At 53.1% G+C, this 19,361-nt stretch overlaps 1 protein-coding gene across 1 annotated transcript in view; it reads right to left on the bottom strand.

Annotated features, from left to right (window-relative positions):
• Positions 1-17,588, bottom strand: part of LOC137809138 (uncharacterized) — a 50,976-nt gene extending 33,388 nt beyond the window's left edge. Inside the window, exons 1-2 of the mRNA XM_068610276.1 lie at positions 17,480-17,588; positions 16,927-17,364 (exon numbers count right to left, since the gene is read on the bottom strand). Coding sequence (XP_068466377.1) covers positions 16,927-17,364; positions 17,480-17,588 — 547 coding nt within the window. The remainder of the gene's footprint in view (positions 1-16,926; positions 17,365-17,479) is intronic.
• Positions 17,589-19,361: the final 1,773 nt, after the last annotated feature.

Below are 19,361 nucleotides of genomic sequence, written 5' to 3'. Positions count from 1 at the left end.
GGAGGGTTTTTAAAGAGGCCACCCAATTAAAGAAAAATTTCCAGCATATCAAGTGTGCTCAAGTATTAAAGTTAAAGTCCTCCTTGCCCCAGGTGCAAGTGCAGGTGATTGGTTAGGCCCTACTTGCCCTAGGCGCAAGTACTGGCACCGATCCAAGTCTTCCTCACCCCAGGTGTGAGCGCAAGCAGTTAAAGGTTTGAAAAGCCAGGGGTGCTAGTAAGACCAAGGGAGGGAAAGGAAAGGTTTTGACAAAATGTCCTTACCCGCTTGGCATGCACCAATATTGGCCCAGTAAAGCTCTTAGTCCGAAACCCTTCTCACCCCAGGAGTGAGGCAGGGAATGAACGACTCAACGCCCCGAAGGGTGATGACCTTGGGGAAAGTAAGAGGGGTTAGCGAGAAACACTTTCATTTCCCCAAAGCAAGGCATCACCTCGAGCGATCGATGCCAAGGTTCTCTATGCACTTAGCGCTAGAGCGACAGAGAAGCTAGGTGAAGATCGAGGAACGATCACTGATGAGTCGTCAGTGATTGGTTAGTGTTCCATCCGGTTGACCGGGACGTCTTCGTGCGTGGCCTCAATCGTCAGCTAAGGACTCCTTCCCACTGAATGCCTGCAAATTTCCTGCAAAAAAGAGGACAAAGAGGCGCCCTAGCGGCCGTTTGCACTCTGACGCTCAAGTCAGCCAGCAAGAAACACCAAAAAACTGTCCACCCACGTATCTGAGCACCGCGTGTGGCACTCTGTAGGTGGTAAAAGAACTGTGTATCTGTGTGTGTGTGTTGTCTCCTTTTTGCAAAAATCTTCTCCAGTCACTTGTACGTAACCCTAAAGCACGGGCAAGCAACCAAAGAGTTTCTCCTAGGTTTGCCAAAGGTTTCCGTCCGGTTGACCGGGACGTCTTCGTGCGTGGCCTCAATCGTCAGCTAAGGACTCCTTCCCACTGAATGCCTGCAAATTTCCTGCAAAAAAGAGGACAAAGAGGCGCCCTAGCGGCCGTTTGCACTCCGACGCTCAAGTCAGCCAGCAAGAAACACCAAAAAACTGTCCACCCACGTATCTGAGCACCGCGTGTGGCACTCTGTAGGTGGTAAAAGAACTGTGTATCTGTGTGTGTGTGTTGTCTCCTTTTTGCAAAAATCTTCTCCAGTCACTTGTACGTAACCCTAAAGCACGGGCAAGCAACCAAAGAGTTTCTCCTAGGTTTGCCAAAGGTTCCAACCCTTTTTCCGACATTCCCAGCGCTATTTAAACTGCCCCCAGCATTTAAAGCGCCTTAAAGCGCTTTTAAACTCAAACGTAACACGCTCATTAAAGCGCTTAATTATTAAACGTAGCGCATTTAAGACGTTGAAACGTTTGGGAGCCAAAATAGTACCTGAATGCCAAAAAGGGAAACTGTATTGAATATCTTTAATTACCTGGCACCTGACTAGAGGGTGTTTCTATTCCGGCATTGCTGTCATACACGTGGAGGGCCTCACGACGCCTTGACCCCATCTGGGGGCGTTTCTGCCCATCTGGGGACGTTTCTACGCGTGGGTCCTCCTGCTGGGAGTGCTACTGCGCTAGGGGTGGCTTTTTGGGTGCCAACTCATGCCCCCAAGTATCTAGCCACTTACTCTGAGAGCGTATCTGCCTTCCTCTCGCACCCTGCACCCGGTTATCCTGGGCGTGACCTTCCTCTTGGGTCGTATCTGTCCCGAAGGCGTCTCTGGGGCGGCGGGAGTACTTCGCGAGTCAGGCTGCCCTTCACTGGTACTATTACTATGGCCTTGGAGCCACCTTTCCCTTCTCTTTATCACTTTCCCGAGATATCGGGACCTGAGGCTTTCCCACGACGTAGCTCCCTCCATGGTCTTTCCTACCCATGGGTATCGGGGAACCACACCGTGATTGCCTTGCTTTTACACTGTTTAATCTGGCGACGTCCTCACCAGGGCGACGCCTTCACCTAGGCGACGCCCTCACCAGGGCGACGCTTTCACCTAGGCGACGCCTTCACCTAGGCGACGCCTTCACCTAGGCGACGCCTTCGCTTAGGCGACGCCTTGCCTTAGCGACGTCTTGTCCTGCCTTGGCGACGCTTTCTCTTGGCGTCTCTACATCTGGGCGACACCTCGAGTTGACTTTGACTTTCCTGTTGTTGACTTTGACCTTGACTTAGTCAACGCCCTGACACGGGACGGTACACAAGCCCCCAGTCTTAAGCCGAAGACTTGTCTTCAGCGCAAAGACTAAAGCCTTGCCCCCGCCATCCACGTGCTTTCTTGATGACGTGTCATTCTCTGCTGACTCAGCAAATTTTCGAATTACTGACGCGACATTATCTGAACCACAGGGGTATTCTTAATGACCGATTGGACATTCCCTGCAATGGGGATGATTACACCTTTTGGGCTACCCTTTATCGCGCGCCACGTGGCCCATCGCGTGGCCCTCCTTTAGAGACCTTTGCGCTTCCCCTGGGCAATCGACCTTCTGACGCGTGGCTCGATCCTGCGGCCCTCAATTTGCGCCTCTTGGGTTACGAAATGTAACGTTTAAGTTACCCCAAACCCCGCGCTCACCCTACTGTTACATTCATTCGCTCTGCAACTCCGCACTGTTCATCGCCTTCGAAAACCTTTTTTCTCTGCAACTGCGATTCTCTCCTTCCTGTGCCCTTCTGCTGCCTCCATTCCAAAAGCAAAGGTATGATCTCGGATACTCACGACCTTTCCCCTTCGTCGCATTAGATTGATTTATTGGACTGCCTGGGACTGTTGTTATTCACGTATTACTGGATTTCTCCGCTTCTTCTTCCTCCTCTGATTTTTCTCGCGTGGGTGACGCTTCCTGGGGTTGTTTCCCCTTCTTGCCATGGCTAAACTTGCTAAACCCTTTTTCCTCTCTTCTTTCTCCAGCTATCTATTTTCACCATGACGCACGCGAACGCGGAGCCTGATTCTTCCCCTACGACCCCCAAGTCCAACTACAAAGCCTTCTACCCCTGGGCCTCCGATGAGCTCCTGAGTGAATGCACCAGCCTGACTTCTTTCCAGGACCTGGAAGCTCACCGGGGGGATCCCCATTTGTACAACTTTAACGCCTTCTGCCGCACACACGACGCCCACATATCCGTCCGTCTCGGCAGGTCTGGGGAACCTGTTTGTTTGGACGACAGACCTAGAAAGGGGAAACCCTTCTTCTTCATGTACCAGACCGTGTTCAAGCGCGTAGGAGTGCGTCTCCCGTTCACTCCCTTCGAACGGGAGCTTCTTACTGAAATCAACACTGCCCCCGCCCAGCTTCATCCCAACAGCTGGGCATTTGTGAGGGGCTTTCAAATTCTTTGTGGATACCTGGGCATTCCTCCTTCCGTAGATGTCTTCCTGCATTTTTTTTGAGGTGAAAAAACAGGGGAAAAGCTTCTGGGTAAGCTTTTCCGGGATCGCCGGCAGGATCCTCCTCTCCCTCTTCCAGAATTCTTACAAGAACTGGAAAGGGAAGTTCTTCAGGGTGTGCTGCGCCAAGCATGATCCCACAGCTTTGGATGGCTTCCCCCTTTACTGGACGGAACGCCCCAAATTGCTCAGGGCCAAAACCCTGGAAGAGCTATCCCCCGCCGATAGGGAGGTAAGCAAAGCCTTGGCGGGGTTGGGGATCGTCTTTGATACCTTGAAGCTGGTCGCTAGCGAGTACAATGCCCACGCCCTGACCACCTATTTTGGTAAGGGGCTCTCCCCTCATCCTTCTTGCTATGAACAGCCTGCTATCGATCGCTTGTTTCCCCATACTATTATGCTTGTTTTACACTTGTACCATGTTACTTGCATTTCACGTCTCTTCGCGTATCGTCAATTCGCATAGCTGTTTTAGTACTAATCCTTGCTGTTTGGTCTGCCTTGGTGTAGGATCGGTGATGGGCGTTTCCAAAAGAATGATGTTGGCGAAAGCACTGAAGGAGGCTCGTGCCGCCAAGGCAGGCGCCTCCTCCAGCCCTACTGCCAATCCGATTCTCCCGCCGGCTCCGACATCGCCGCCTCCAGTCACCGCTGAAGGTGCTTCTAACCCATCTCCGACGTCTCCACCTGGCTCTGACGTGCTTCCAACTCCCAACTCTCCTTCGCCTATCGCCGTTGTGCCCCTAGCTGCGGCCTCGTCACCGGCTCCAACCCCCCTTGACAAAGGAAAAAGGGTTTTGGAGATTCTGTCAGATGATGAGGAATCAGAAGGCGTGGCACCCTTCAAGAGGAGAAAATCTGCGCGGGTTCCTCTTTTGGTAGAGACGCCGCCGCAGGGAGGGAACCCCTTTATGGACAACCCTCCAAGCGCAACCTCACTCCCTCCTATGATTCTCCAAGAGGAAAGGGGCGAAGGTGCTGAATCTGCGCCGCCTCTGCCGCCGCCAGAAACCACTGCTTCCCCGGCTCCCGATGCTGCTGCCCCCGACTTCATTGCCATCCCCCCTCCAATCATGCATCTGATGAGGGGTTTCAGTGGCGGGACTATGCCGGAAGGTACCGACAGGAGGGAAGGTATGCCTTTCTATTTGGGGGCCTTCTTGGCGGTGGCTCTTGAATGGCGCTCCCAGGCCAGAAACGCTGTCTTGCAAACCCAAACCCTCCAGGCCTTGGAAACGAAAGGAACCACCCTGGAGGAGGAGATGAAGGCCCTGGGACGCCAGAACGAGGCTTATTGTTCCTCTCTGAAACAAGCACAAGAGTCCAGGGCAGAAGCTGAGAGGAAATTGGCAGAGGCCCTGGAGCTCAGGCTGACTTCTACGCTCGTGAAGTTGCTCTCCAAGTACAGGTAGCGGGTCTTCAGGAATTGGTCAAAGCAGACGCGGAAACCCAAAAGGACCTGAAGGACCGCTGCTGTGAACAAACTGCCAAGGTGGAACGGATAGAGGAGGAAATGGCCACGCAGGCCAAAGCTATGGACCTTCTCCGAGTTGACTACGACGAGCTGCAGGTCGAGGTTAGCCGGCTTCGTGTGGAGAAAGAGGCTCTGGAGAAACAGGTGGCCTCCGGAGACGCCGCCATTGAGGAGCTGGAGAAGGAGAAAAAGTCCCTTATCCAGGAGATGGCGGGCACCTTCGAGGAGAGGTTCCAAGAAGCCCTGTCCCAGGCGTCCTGCGAGAATCCCGGCGTCAACCTTTCAAACTGCAACCCCACACACCACGTAGTCGACGGGAAGGTCGTGCCCATGGATTTGAACGACTGAACTGCTGCCCCTCATCCGCCACCTTCCTCTTCAAGCTTAACTCTTCATTCTTTACCTTCGCTTTTTAATTTCATCTGCCAAAAACTTGTAATTCTTTGAACTATCCACACTCTTGTTATTGATTCGGGACACTCGCATGGTTGTCCTTATTTCTTTTTCACATACGACTCCGCCTATGCAATCTCGTTCTCATCTTTTCCCTTCATACGCTTTACTTATTTTATCTGTATCCTGCCCGTTTCTCACACTTCGTTGGGCGGTTTGGTATGATGGGGTAAGGTCGCTCGCCAACCCTTACGCCCATGGAGAGGCTCACTGAGTGGCGCCGTATCGTCCACGGGACGACTCTGATACCGAAAGGCTGTTTCTTTGATCTTTTAGCACTCGGCGCCCACGCCTAAGGAGAGGCCTGCCAAAGCAGCACCGTATCGTCCCCGGGTGTCTAAAACGCTGAGTGTTGTGGGGTTTTTGTTCCCTCCATGGTCTTTCCTGCCCATAGGTATCGGGGAACACCCTGCCAGTGACTCGCTGGCGTTTGACGGTCTCGTCTCCCTCCACAGTCTTTCCTACCTGTGGGTATCGGGGAGGCGACGCCTGCAACTACTTTGCCTTTCTCTGATTTCTTCTCCCTCCTCAGTCTTTCCTACCTGTGGGTATCGGGGAGGTAACGCTAGTCGGTATTTGGGTTGGCGACGCCCGCGACTTCTCGTCTGTCGTCGCCCTTTACGTCTTTCCTGGCAACGCCTCGGGCGTTACCTTTACTTCGACATTGACTTTAATTCTTGCCTTGGTCAACGCCTGATAACAGCGAAGAGTCCAAGGCTTTGCCTGTGCCATCCACGTGGCGCTTCTTGTACAGTTGATGGGACCTTCTGTCATTCGACTTGATCCACGTGGCGCTGCTTAAATGGTTGGTGGGGTATCTAGTCATTTCATTTTCTGACTCCTGCTGTACCCCTGGCTCATTTTCGACGGCGCATCGTACCACTGGATATTCTGCTGATACGACGTTTTCTGATTTAAACCAGTGGTGGCAGCGTCATCCTTTCACCTTCTGCCACGTGTATCAATCGCACGGTGCATCCGTTCGTGTCGTTTGGCGCTCTAGGCGCTTTATTTAACTCTTCAAACTCTGGAACTATCTTCACCATTTTCTCACTCTTCATAACCTACTTGCGTTCTTTCTTCTTGTACCCTTTCTTCTTGCACCCTTTCTTCTCTGTCGAAGGGTTGTTCTAACTGCTCCCCTCGCTCAACTCTCGCATTTCCAGCCATCTTGATCTTGTTAAAGAATGTCTTCTCACGATGCTTCCTCCAGGGTCCGTCCCAAAGACTTGTACCCTTGGGCCTCGAGTGAACTTCTTGATGAGTGTTCATGTTTGCTCTCCACTAGGGCCGTACGGGAACACAAAGGGGAGTTGTGTTCTTACGACCATCGGGCCTTTGCGAGGAGGCACGATGACGACATCGCTGTGCTCCCTTGCACTCTGGGGGAGCCAGTGTGTGGAGACGGACGAGCGAACGACGGGGTCCCTTTCTTTTACTTTTACCAGGTGGTGTTCAAGACCATCGGGGTGCGCTTACCCTTCTCTCGGTTCGAGAAGGAACTGCTGACGGAGATCAACGTGGCTCCAGCCCAGTTATATCCCAACAGCTGGGCCTTTGTCAAAGCCTTCGATATTCTCTTTGGGTTTCTGGGTTGTGCACCCTCGGTTGACCTCTTTCTTCACTTTTTTGAGGTGAAGAGACAGAGACACAACCTCTGGGTAACTCTCAGCAATGTTCCCGGAAGAGTTCTCTTCACACCCTTCCAAAGCTCGTTTACGGGGTGGAAAGGCCGGTTCTTCAATATCTGCTGTACTGATCTTGTTCCCGACGCCCTCGATGGGTTTCCGCTGCACTGGGTGAGAGAGGAAAAAACCCTCAAAGCCAAACCCCTCATGAATCTGGCTCCAAGTGATCAAATAGCTTGCCGGATTCTTGCTAAGGCGGGAGGTTTTGACTCCGCTACGGTGATCAGCTTGGAGTTCAACGCTAGGACTCTTGAGAAGTACATAAGTAAGGACCACTGCCTTAAGCAACTTCGACCTTCGTTACTTTCTGACTGTGCCTGTCTTTCTTCATGGTGTCTCTAACACATCTTTTCCCCTTGTGCAGGTTCGAAAATAAGCCAAGAAAAGAGGACACGACTTACTCGAGCGCTGCGGGCTGGGAAAGGGGCTTCGCCTTCCTCCAGTGATGACTCTGATGAGCGCTGAGAAGCGGCCTGTTTGTGTTTTTGCATTTTGTACTGAACATTGCTTGTAACAACAATTTTCCAATATCATAATTCTTTACAACGCCACTTTACTTTTCATATGCCTCATATACCGCGCGACTTCCTTTCGTCTCGTTCTGCCAACGATGCATGCTTTTACTTGGGCGACGCCAAGACCTAGGCGACGCCTTCTTCCTTGGCAACGCCATGGCCTAGGCGGCGCATCACATTACTTCTAACAAGGGAAAATAATGGATGAAAACCAAAGCACTTCTTTTTCTCAACTGGTTTTTCCATTTATTAGGGTGACCTCATTAAAAAACCCCCGAAAGGGAAAAAGAGCGTCCCCTTCAACTAGACTGTTACATGCTGCTTACATAAATCAACTGAAATAAAATTTTAAGTTGGCTGCATTCCAACTGCGCGGGATAGGGCCTCCATCTAAAGTCTCCAGGTTATACGAACCGTTGCCCTTAGCCTCAGTAACTCTGAAGGGCCCGGTCCACTTGGGAGACAGCTTATTCTCCAGCTCATAAGGGTGGGCTTTCCTCATCACCAGGTCGCCCACCTGAAACTGTCGTGGCTTTACTTTAGAGCTATATTGCCGCTCCACTCTTCTCTTCATCGCTTCAGCTTTTATTCCTTTTATTCTAGCTTCTTCCCTGGCCTCTTCTAGCAGATCCAAGTTTACCCGCCTCTCCTCATTAGATTCCTCCACCACAAAGTTTTGAAAACGCGGTGAGCTTTCGTGTATTTCTACTGGAATCATCGCGTCCGACCCGTACACCAAACTGAAAGGCGTCTCCATAGTGGAGGATTGGGGCGTGGTGTGGTATGCCCATACAATCCTTGGCACCTCTTCCGCCCATGCCCCTTTGGCCTTATCTAACCTTCTTTTTAACCCCCTCAGCAGAACTCTGTTTGCTGACTCTACTTGTCCGTTGGTCTGGGGGTGTTCAACCGACGCGAACACTTGCTTGATTCCCACTTCCGCGCACAGATTTCTTAACTGCTGACTGGCGAACTGGGTCCCATTGTCAGATATCAGGCGCCTAGGTATGCCAAAGCGACACACGATGTTTCTCCACACAAAATGTTGTACCTTATGCGCGGTGATTTGTGCCACAGGCTCTGCCTCTATCCACTTGGTGAAGTATTCGATGGCGACAATCAGATACTTCATCTGCCTGATTGCCAGTGGGAAAGGGCCCAGGATGTCAATACCCCATGTGTGGAAAGGCCACGGGCTGTATATGGACCGCAACTCTTCAGGCGGCGCCTTGTGCCAGTCGGCATGCTTTTGGCATTGCCTACACCGTTGGGCGTGCCGTGCGCAATCCTCTTTCACTGTTGGCCAGAAGAAACCTGCGCGTATTACCTTGGAGGCTAAGGATCTTCCTCCTACATGGCTTCCACAGATGCCTTCGTGTAGCTCCGCCATTATCCTGGTGCACTCATCGCCACTGACGCATGTTAGGATAGGGTGAGTGAAGCCGTGCCTGAACAACACCCCATCCACCAAGGTATATCTTACGGCGTTCCTTTTGATTTTCTTACCCTCTTCAGGGTCCACTGGAAGGGCCCCATCTGCCAGGTATCGTTTATAGGGCGTCATCCAGGTGTCTCCCGTGGACAGGACACAAACCTGCATCTGCTCTTCCTCAGACACACCCGCGTATATACTGATGCGGGGCGCCCTCTGCGTATCTTGGGTTAATGAGGAATGACTCCTCGGCCTTCCCCTTGATGCATAAATCTGGAGGACATCCACCCTGTTGTCTTCCATGAATCGACGCGGAGCTTTGAGGGTCTCCTGGATCACTGTCCTCTGTCTACCCCCCTTGCCTGAGCTGGCCAGCTTTACGAGCAGGTCAGCTCTGGCATTCTGCTCCCTCGGGACGTGTATCAACTCAAGAGCGTTGAACGCCCCTCTCAACAACTGGACGTATTTGAGATACGCCACCATCTGTGGGTCCTTCGCCTGGAACCCACCCGACACCTGCCCCGTGACCAACTGGGAGTCGCTCTTCACCAGGAGGTTCTGTGCGCCCATCTCCTTGGCCAAGAGCATTCCTGCAATCAAGGCTTCGTATTCTGCTTGGTTTTTACTTGCCTTGAAGGCAAAACGCAAGGCCTGCTCGATTAGTATGCCGTCGGGTCCTTCCAGCACTATTCCCGCACCACTCCCTTGCTGGTTTGAGGAACCATCAACCGAGAGCAGCCACTGTGAACCCGCTTCCACTTCTTGCTCACCTCCGGGCGAAAGTTCTGCTACAAAATCCGTGTACACCTGCCCCTTAATGGATCCTCTAGGCTCGTACTGTATGTCGAATTCCGACAGTTCCACAGCCCAGCGTACCATTCTTCCTGCCACATCGGGCTTCTGCAGCACCTTCTGTATGGGGAGGTTGGTCATTACCACCACCGTGAAACTGTGAAAGTAATGACGGAGCCTCCTAGCCGAGAACACTACCGCCAGCGCCGCCTTCTCCAGCGCCTGGTACCTTGTCTCGGCTCCCTGTAAGGCTTTGCTTACAAAGTAGATGGGCTTCTGACTCTGGTCCTGCTCTTGTACCAACACAGAACTGATGGCCCTATCTATTACAGTAAAATACAAACGGAGGGGCACGCCCGTTACCGGTTTGCAGAGAACCGGAGGCGTCGCCAGGTACTCCTTCAGTTTAACGAAAGCCGCTTCGCATTCCTCAGTCCATGCAAAGCGACTGTTTCTCTTGAGGCACTGGAAGTACGGGTGCCCCTTTTCCCCTCCAGCGGAAACAAACCTCGAGAGCGCCGCCATCCGCCCTGTCAACTGTTGAACCTCCTTTACCGATGTCGGACTCCGCATGGCAATAATGGCCGCACATTTGTCGGGGTTCGCCTCTATACCCCTCTCGGTGAGCAGAAAACCCAAGAATTTACCGGCCTCTACCCCAAAAACACACTTCTCGGGGTTCAACTTGAGGCGGTATTTGGATATTGTGTTGAACAATTCCTCCAAGTCTGCCATGTGCTGCATCCTGTTCTGCGACGCCACCACCATGTCGTCCACGTAGGCGTATACATTCCTCCCGAGCATTGGCGCCAGGACCTTATCCATTAACCTCTGGTACGTGGCGCCTGCATTTTTGAGTCCGAATGGCATCACCTTATAGCAATAACTGCATGTTTCAGTCATGAACGCAGTTTTGCTCTCGTCCCTGGGGTGCATCTTGATTTGGTTATAACCTGAGAAGGCGTCCAGGAAGCTTAACACTTTGCTGCCAGACGCGCTGTCCACTAGGGCGTCAATGCTGGGCAGCGGATAGGAATCCTTTGGGCACGCCTTATTCAGGTCCGTGAAGTCAACGCACATTCTCCATTTTCCGTTTGCCTTCTTCACCAAAACGACGTTGGCGAGCCACTCAGGGTACTGAATCTCCCTAAGGTGGCCAGCACTCAGCAGCTTCTGCGTTTCGTCTTTTACCACCTGTTGTCGCTCCTCATTGAATTTCCTCCTTCTCTGACGCACGGGGCGAACCGTGGCGTCCATGCTGAGGTGGTGGCACAGGAAATCGGAGTCGATGCCCGGCATGTCCGAGGCGGACCACGCGAAGGCATCCAGGTGGCGCGAAATCACTTCCGCCACCCCTTCCCGTTCTTCTGGATTTAGCGAGCTTCCTAACTTGAAAGCTTTGCCGCCAATCTCCCTTTCTAGGATGTTGGTCGCGGGTTGCTCCCTATTATCATCATCGGCGGGCGCCGCTTCTTCTACGGGCGCCGCCTCCTCCACGTGTGCTTCCTTCATTGGCACATCTGCTTCGGGCGTCGCCCTTTCTGCTATGGCCTCTTCGAGGGTCTGCCCAGCGGGCGTCGCCTCGATCATCGTTGCGTCCGTGCTCGGCGGACGTTCGTACACCATGAAAACGCCTCTCTTCGTCTTCAGGCTGTTTTCGTAGCATTTTCTTGCCTCCTCTTGGTCTGATCTGATGACTATCACCCGGCCACTGAGGTCCGGTAGCTTCATCTTCATGTTTCGGGTGGAGGATATTGCACTTAGACGGTTTAACGCCGGTCTGCCCAGCAAAATATTATAGGCAGAATTGGCGTTCACGACGAGGTACCGAATGCTCTCTGTTCGGGAGGCCTCTCCGTCTGTGAACGTAGTCCTCAACTCCAGGTACCCCCGGACCTCTATCTGGTTATCCCCGAACCCATACAAACATCCCGTATAGGGACTCAGCAGGTCGGGGGACAGCCGTAACTTATTAAAAGTCAACAGAAACATGACGTCTGCCGAGCTTCCTTGATCAACAAGCACTCGGTGGACCTTTCTTCCAGCCGTGACGACCGAGATGACAACGGGATCGTTGTCATGGGGCACCACATCTCGGAGATCCCTTCTTGTGAACACAATATCTGACTCCCAGGGCTCCCCCGAGAGCCTCTCTTCGATTGAATTTACCCCCCTCGCGTATTTCTTCCGCTGGGAGGCGGTGGGTCCTCCGCCGGAAAAACCTCCAGCAATGGTGTGGACCTCGCCAAGCACAGGCATCTCGTGTGCCGGCTCATCCGTCGGCGACGGCAGGGTGGCGGTCGTGGTGGACTCTGCAACATAATCTTTCAAAAACCCAGTCCTCACTAGCTCATCTAGCTGGTAGCCCAACGACAGGCAATTATCAATTTGGTGCCCGAAAGCCTCGTGAAATTCGCACCAAGAGTCTTTACGGGGCCCTAACACCTTGTCGGTCTTCGCCGGTCGCCTCAGCCTCTCGGCTATGTTGGGCACGGCGATCAAATCCTTCAACTCAACCACGAAGTTGTACCTCGCCGTTCTTGCTCTTTCTCTGGTGGGGCGTTCGCCTCCTGCGGGGCCCCGAGGCTGGGGCTTTCTGGCCTCGTAGGGGCGTCTCGCCTCTGGCTTCTTTCTCCCCGTCGTGGTCTCATTGACTCTGACGGGTTGAGCTCGCGCCGGTCCCCTCGGGCGTGAGGGCACGGTACTGGTGCGCTTCACACATACCTCCCCTTCCGAAGCGATATGCTCCACCGCTCTACGCCGTAATTCTGCGAAAGTCCTAGGGCGATTGCGGATAATAGATTCTCCAAAGGGGCCTGGGCATACGCCTTTCACAAATGCGTACACGATCATAGGCTCCTCTGTTGTACCAACCTTCACGACCTGGGCCCCGAAGCGATTGATATACTCCTTCAGGGCGGTCGTGGTGGACTCTGCAACATAATCTTTCAAAAACCCAGTCCTCACCAGCTCATCTAGCTGGTAGCCCAACGACAGGCAATTATCAATTTGGTGCCCGAAAGCCTCGTGAAATTCGCACCAAGAGTCTTTACGGGGCCCTAACACCTTGTCGGTCTTCGCCGGTCGCCTCAGCCTCTCGGCTATGTTGGGCACGGCGATCAAATCCTTCAACTCAACCACGAAGTTGTACCTCGCCGTTCTTGCTCTTTCTCTGGTGGGGCGTTCGCCTCCTGCGGGGCCCCGAGGCTGGGGCTTTCTGGCCTCGTAGGGGCGTCTCGCCTCTGGCTTCTTTCTCCCCGTCGTGGTCTCATTGACTCTGACGGGTTGAGCTCGCGCCGGTCCCCTCGGGCGTGAGGGCACGGTACTGGTGCGCTTCACACATACCTCCCCTTCCGAAGCGATATGCTCCACCGCCCTACGCCGTAATTCTGCGAAAGTCCTAGGGCGATTGCGGATAATAGATTCTCCAAAGGGGCCTGGGCATACGCCTTTCACAAATGCGTACACGATCATAGGCTCCTCTGTTGTACCAACCTTCACGACCTGGGCCCCGAAGCGATTGATATACTCCTTCAGGGTCTCCCCCTGATACTGCTTCACGTCAAACAGGTCGTAGGAGACCGGCGGCGGGGCCTTGTTGGCCAAATACTGTTCTCTGAATAACCGTGACAACTGGCGGAAAGATGTGATATGGCCCTCGGGGAGGCTAATGAACCAGTCCATAGCCATCCCGGTCAGGGTGCTCATGAAGAGCTTGCACTTGGCGGCATCAGAACTGCCTATCAGGACCATCTGCGTGTGGAATGCCGCGAGGTGCGTCTCTGGGTCCTCCATCCCAGTGAAGATTACCTTGGGTCCCGCGAACGTGTTCGAGATTGCTGCGTCTAGGATCTCCTGCGAGAACGGAGTGGAAAACTCCCTTGGTGGGGAGTGGTTCTCCATCTCGTCATGCCCAGGCCGCCTCCTATCGTTTCTCAGGCCCTGGCGCAACTCCTCATTCGCACGGTGGAGCTCTTCGTTGCGCTTATGCGAGGCGTCAAGATCTGCCTGCATGCGCTCCTGCTCCATCTTCGAATCCGCCATGTCCTGCTGCAACCCCCTCATTATTTCCAGGACCTGCTGCATGGATAGGTCTGCGGGGGCTGCGCGCGCTGATCTTCGTCTGGTGGGGGCCATTGTCACTCCAACCTCCTTCAGCACTACTGTAACCTGGTAGATTTTCTCGAACTTGTGATGGGACTGATGTTTTATATCGGCCCCACGGTGGGCGCCAAATGTTCCGTCCGGTTGACCGGGACGTCTTCGTGCGTGGCCTCAATCGTCAGCTAAGGACTCCTTCCCACTGAATGCCTGCAAATTTCCTGCAAAAAAGAGGACAAAAAGGCGCCCTAGCGGCCGTTTGCACTCCGACGCTCAAGTCAGCCAGCAAGAAACACCAAAAAACTGTCCACCCACGTATCTGAGCACCGCGTGTGGCACTCTGTAGGTGGTAAAAGAACTGTGTATCTGTGTGTGTGTGTTGTCTCCTTTTTGCAAAAATCTTCTCCAGTCACTTGTACGTAACCCTAAAGCACGGGCAAGCAACCAAAGAGTTTCTCCTAGGTTTGCCAAAGGTTTCCGTCCGGTTGACCGGGACGTCTTCGTGCGTGGCCTCAATCGTCAGCTAAGGACTCCTTCCCACTGAATGCCTGCAAATTTCCTGCAAAAAAGAGGACAAAGAGGCGCCCTAGCGGCCGTTTGCACTCCGACGCTCAAGTCAGCCAGCAAGAAACACCAAAAAACTGTCCACCCACGTATCTGAGCACCGCGTGTGGCACTCTGTAGGTGGTAAAAGAACTGTGTATCTGTGTGTGTGTGTTGTCTCCTTTTTGCAAAAATCTTCTCCAGTCACTTGTACGTAACCCTAAAGCACGGGCAAGCAACCAAAGAGTTTCTCCTAGGTTTGCCAAAGGTTCCAACCCTTTTTCCGACATTCCCAGCGCTATTTAAACTGCCCCCAACATTTAAAGCGCCTTAAAGCGCTTTTAAACTCAAACGTAACACGCTCATTAAAGCGCTTAATTATGAAACGTAGCGCATTTAAGACGTTGAAACGCTTGGGAGCCAAAATAGTACCTGAATGCCAAAAAGGGAAACTGTATTGAATATCTTTAATTACCTGGCACCTGACTAGAGGGTGTTTCTATTCCGGCATTGCTGTCATACACGTGGAGGGCCTCACGACGCCTTGACCCCATCTGGGGGCGTTTCTGCCCATCTGGGGACGTTTCTACGCGTGGGTCCTCCTGCTGGGAGTGCTACTGCGCTAGGGGTGGCTTTTTGGGTGCCAACTCATGCCCCCAAGTATCTAGCCACTTACTCTGAGAGCGTATCTGCCTTCCTATCGCACCCTGCACCCGGTTATCCTGGGCGTGACCTTCCTCTTGGGTCGTATCTGTCCCGAAGGCGTCTCTGGGGCGGCGGGAGTACTTCGCGAGTCAGGCTGCCCTTCACTGGTACTATTACTATGGCCTTGGAGCCACCTTTCCCTTCTTTTTATCACTTTCCCGAGATATCGGGACCTGAGGCTTTCCCACGATGTAGCTCCCTCCATGGTCTTTCCTACCCATGGGTATCGGGGAACCACACCGTGATTGCCTTGCTTTTACACTGTTTAATCTGGCGACGTCCTAACCAGGGCGACGCCTTCACCTAGGCGACGCCCTCACCAGGGCGACGCTTTCACCTAGGCGACGCCTTCACCTAGGCGACGCCTTCACCTAGGCGACGCCTTCGCTTAGGCGACGCCTTGCCTTAGCGACGTCTTGTCCTGCCTTGGCGACGCTTTCTCTTGGCGTCTCTACATCTGGGCGACACCTCGAGTTGACTTTGACTTTCCTGTTGTTGACTTTGACCTTGACTTAGTCAACGCCCTGACACGGGACGGTACAGTTAGTGGTGTAAAGCAGCGCACGAGGACTGTCAAACACCAAGCTAAGGGAATAGCCAGTCGTGATCAAGTAGAAGCGAAAGAATAAGAGAAGCAGATCGCGCTAAGCCTAAGCTGGTTAACACTTAGTCGTGCGCAAAGTGAAAGACAAAGCTCAAGATCGCGCTAAGCCTAAGCTGGTTAACACTTAGTCGTGCACGAAAGGAAAGACAAAGCTCAAGATCGCGCTAAGCCTAAGCTGGTTAACACTTAGTCGTGTGCGAAATGAAAGATAAAGCCCAAGATCGCGCTGAACCTAAGCTAGCTAACAGTTAGTCGCGCGCATAAAGATAAGTGAAGCTCAAAGAAAATACAAGGGAAGAAACTTATGCAAGAGAAGAAGCATTGAGAGTTTGTATTCACAGTCAAGTCTTATACAAATTTTGGAGTAATAAGAAAAATTGTGCAGAAGTTAAATTTACAGAGAAGAGAAAAGATTAAGGGGCAGGAGGGATGAGCTTTCCATCTACCACTTCATGATAGATGCTGAACTGCGAGAGGTCCAGGTCTGGGAGAACACATCTGATTTGCTCGAGTGCTAGCTCGAATCCATCAGTGAGGGCATCAGCACCCACGTTCATCAAGTCAGCCTTCTCCACCTCCAGTTTTTGCTTTGAGGCCTCCGCAGCATCTCTCTCAGTGGTAACGGCAGCAAGGGAGGAGGTAGCTTCAGACAGTTTGCCCACCACCTCCTCAAGTCTCTTCTCCCCAGCAGCAGTTGCTTCTTTGGTGGACTCGAGCTCCCCCACTAATTGAGAATTCAGTTGGCGTAGGGAGGAGGCCTCGGCCCGCAGCTCCACCACCGTGCAGTCCAAAGAGCTAACAGCTTGCCCCATCAAGATCTCCGTCTTGATGGTCTCTTGGACCTGCGCTAGGTACTCCCTCCTAGCTTTCTCCACCATGCCCCGCATCAACTCTACAGATTCTTGGGCAGCTTCGAAGTCACTTCGCAGTGACTCCTTGTCGTGCTCAAGATCCTTCACCCTCTTCTCCAGGGCTAGTTGCTTGCGATGCTGGGTGGAAAATTCCAGAGAGAGCACTACCTGCTTGGCCAGGTGCATATCCACCTCATCACCATTCCATTCGACAAGCTCCCGGTTGCTTATGAGCTTTCGAACCAGGGTGATGACCCTGCTGAAGTTTTCGTGGTTGGCCCCAGAAGTGCTTGGGCGCGAGCTGGACCCCCCACCTTCAGCAGTGGCGGTGGGGATTGGCAGTGGTGGTGGTGGACCCCCAGCAGGATGAGCAGGTGGACCAGGTGATTGGCCTGCTGGGGGGGAAGATGGCAGTTGAGAAGTTGGAGGCAACTGCTGGCCTGGAGAAGGAAGACTGGTGGGCTCTGAGGCAGGTTGAGCACAGGGAGGTGGGGGAGACCCTTCCTCTACTTCCACCACCTCGATCTCTCCAGGCTGGAGAGACGAAGCCCCCTCAACTGCTGGCTTCTTCCTCTGACGGTGTATAAGAGGAGAGCCAGAGCTCTCCTCTTCAGTTGAGGCAGCAGCAGCAAGTGAAGTGGAAGCCTTCACCAGCCTCTTCCTTTTCTTTCCTTGCTCGGGGCCTTCAGCTGGCGCGACCGAGAGCGGAGGGGCTGCAATGGGCTCAGTTGTAGAAGAGGAGGAGCCAGTGCCCTTGGTTCCCCGACGCTTGGCAAGCTCTAGCAAGGCCAGCCTCCTGTCTTTTCCTGACATTGAGTCTGCATAAACGAGAAAAGGAAGGGTCAGTTGGCCAAGTTATGCAAGTAAGTTCAAAAACACATAAAAGAATGCATGAAAGGGTGCAGGTATCCTAAGAAGGGGAAGAAAAGCTACCTATATACTTTTTCAGGGCCACCACATCGAACTCATCTTTGATGAGCCGAGCAGAACTGTACTTGGCCCCCAGGAGCAGCCCACACAGCTCGCGCTCGTAGGGGGCCATAGCTTCGAGGTCCGTGGATTTCTTGAATTCAACTCCAGGAACCCAGTAGAGGGGGTACCCCTCGAGCAGATTTGGACTTTGAGGGGTAGCAGATATCATGTAGAATCTGCCCTTCCAGTCTTTGAAGGATTGCTGGTATAGGCCCAGGAGCACCCGTCCAGCAACCCCATTCAGGCTAACCCAGGACCTATCCCCAGGGTTCTTTCTTTTCGAAGAAGTAGAGGAACACGTCCACGGAGGCGTTATGCCCGAAATAACTGCAGAGGATCTGAAATGCCCGGATGAAGGCCCAGGCATTTGGATGGAGTTGGCAAGGCGCGACGTTTAACTTCATCATCAGCTCCTTTTCGAAGAAGGTGAAAGGGAGGCGTAGCTTCAACCGGTTGAAGATAGCGGAGTAGACGAAGACGAAGGGCACCCCATTGGTGGCCCTGTCATCCGCGCAGATAGGCATTCCTCGAGGAGGAATGCGGATTTGGATGTTGAAATCATTCTCCCTGTCGATGGAGCAGGAAGGCTCATCGGGATTGTGGCTTAGCAGGGACGTGAGATGACCCTTGGGCAGCAGGGTGGAGGTGTCAGCGAGCAATGCCAGGGGAGCCCAGTCGTAGACCCTGGCATTGTCGTGGTAGGAGGTAGCCACAGGCGGAGGTGGAGCTGGCGCACTCGCGGAAGGCTGTGCACTAGAGGATGGGGCAATGATGCGCGCAGTTTGTTTCAAGCGAGCCATCGCGAGATAGCTGCAAATGGAGGAAAAACGAAAAAGTCAGAATGAATGGAAGAAGAGGGAATGATGAATGTTTCGGTGAAAACAGAAAGGGGAAAGGAGAAGGAGATGCCCATGTGAAAAGAGGAAGAAGAAGAAGCAGAAGCCAGAGTGAGAGCGTGAAAAAACCCTAGCGCGGGTTCGAGAGAGGGAAATAGAGAAGATGAATGCATGATAACCAGAATGATAAATGCAATCGGTAAAGATGACCAAAAAGGGGCCAGGGAGAAGAAAAACCATACCTTTGGATGATCGCAAGAGATTTGGCAGCAGAGAATTTGAGGAAAGAAAGGTGCGCAGAGGAAAAGTTCGCAGAGAGTCTGGGAGTCGAATGAAGAAGATGAAGGAACAGTAAAGGAGCGCGCCAATTTGAATAAGAGAAGCGCTAGCGACGCACAACGCTGGCCGTCGATGGGGCCACGTGTCGCGAGATTAAGAGAGGAAGTCCAAACGTTAAAGAAGCAGCACGTGAGGTGGCACGTGAGGCGGCCCCACTTGCCACGTGGACTGAGGGCTTGTGATCCGATCGGTCATCGGTAGTCGATGACGTCAGCAGCAGAGAACCGCGTGGACCACTCGCAGGGTGACACGTGGACCAGGTGGCAGAGAGGTCAGGGAGACGATCGCCAAGAGCGGTGATCGGTGGTCAGTAACCAAGTGACCACCGACAGATCAGGCGGCAGAGAGGTCGGGGGACAGATCATCCAGAATGGTGATCGGTGGTCAGTAGCCAAGTGGCCACCAACAGACCAGTTCTCAGACTAACGCCTGAGGGCAGAACGCGAGAAGCAAATAAACACTGATCAGTCATCGGGTGTATTGTCATCGGGGTCTCGTGTTACACGCAGTTAAACTGGGACTGAGGTTCCCAGCGAGAGCGTTACGCATGGATCTCGCATGAGCACACCTCAGGGAATCATGCACGAGAGTGGCCTGAGGGAACTAGTAAACCAGTCAGTGATTGGTGATTCCCTCAACCCATTACGTGCGTGGCATCGTGAAGGGTA

Source organism: Phaseolus vulgaris, chromosome 2, assembly GCF_000499845.2.
Source record: "Phaseolus vulgaris cultivar G19833 chromosome 2, P. vulgaris v2.0, whole genome shotgun sequence".
NCBI lineage: Eukaryota > Viridiplantae > Streptophyta > Magnoliopsida > Fabales > Fabaceae > Phaseolus > Phaseolus vulgaris.
Note: the sequence above shows the minus strand (reverse complement) of the source record. Positions and strands in the feature narration are given on the sequence as shown.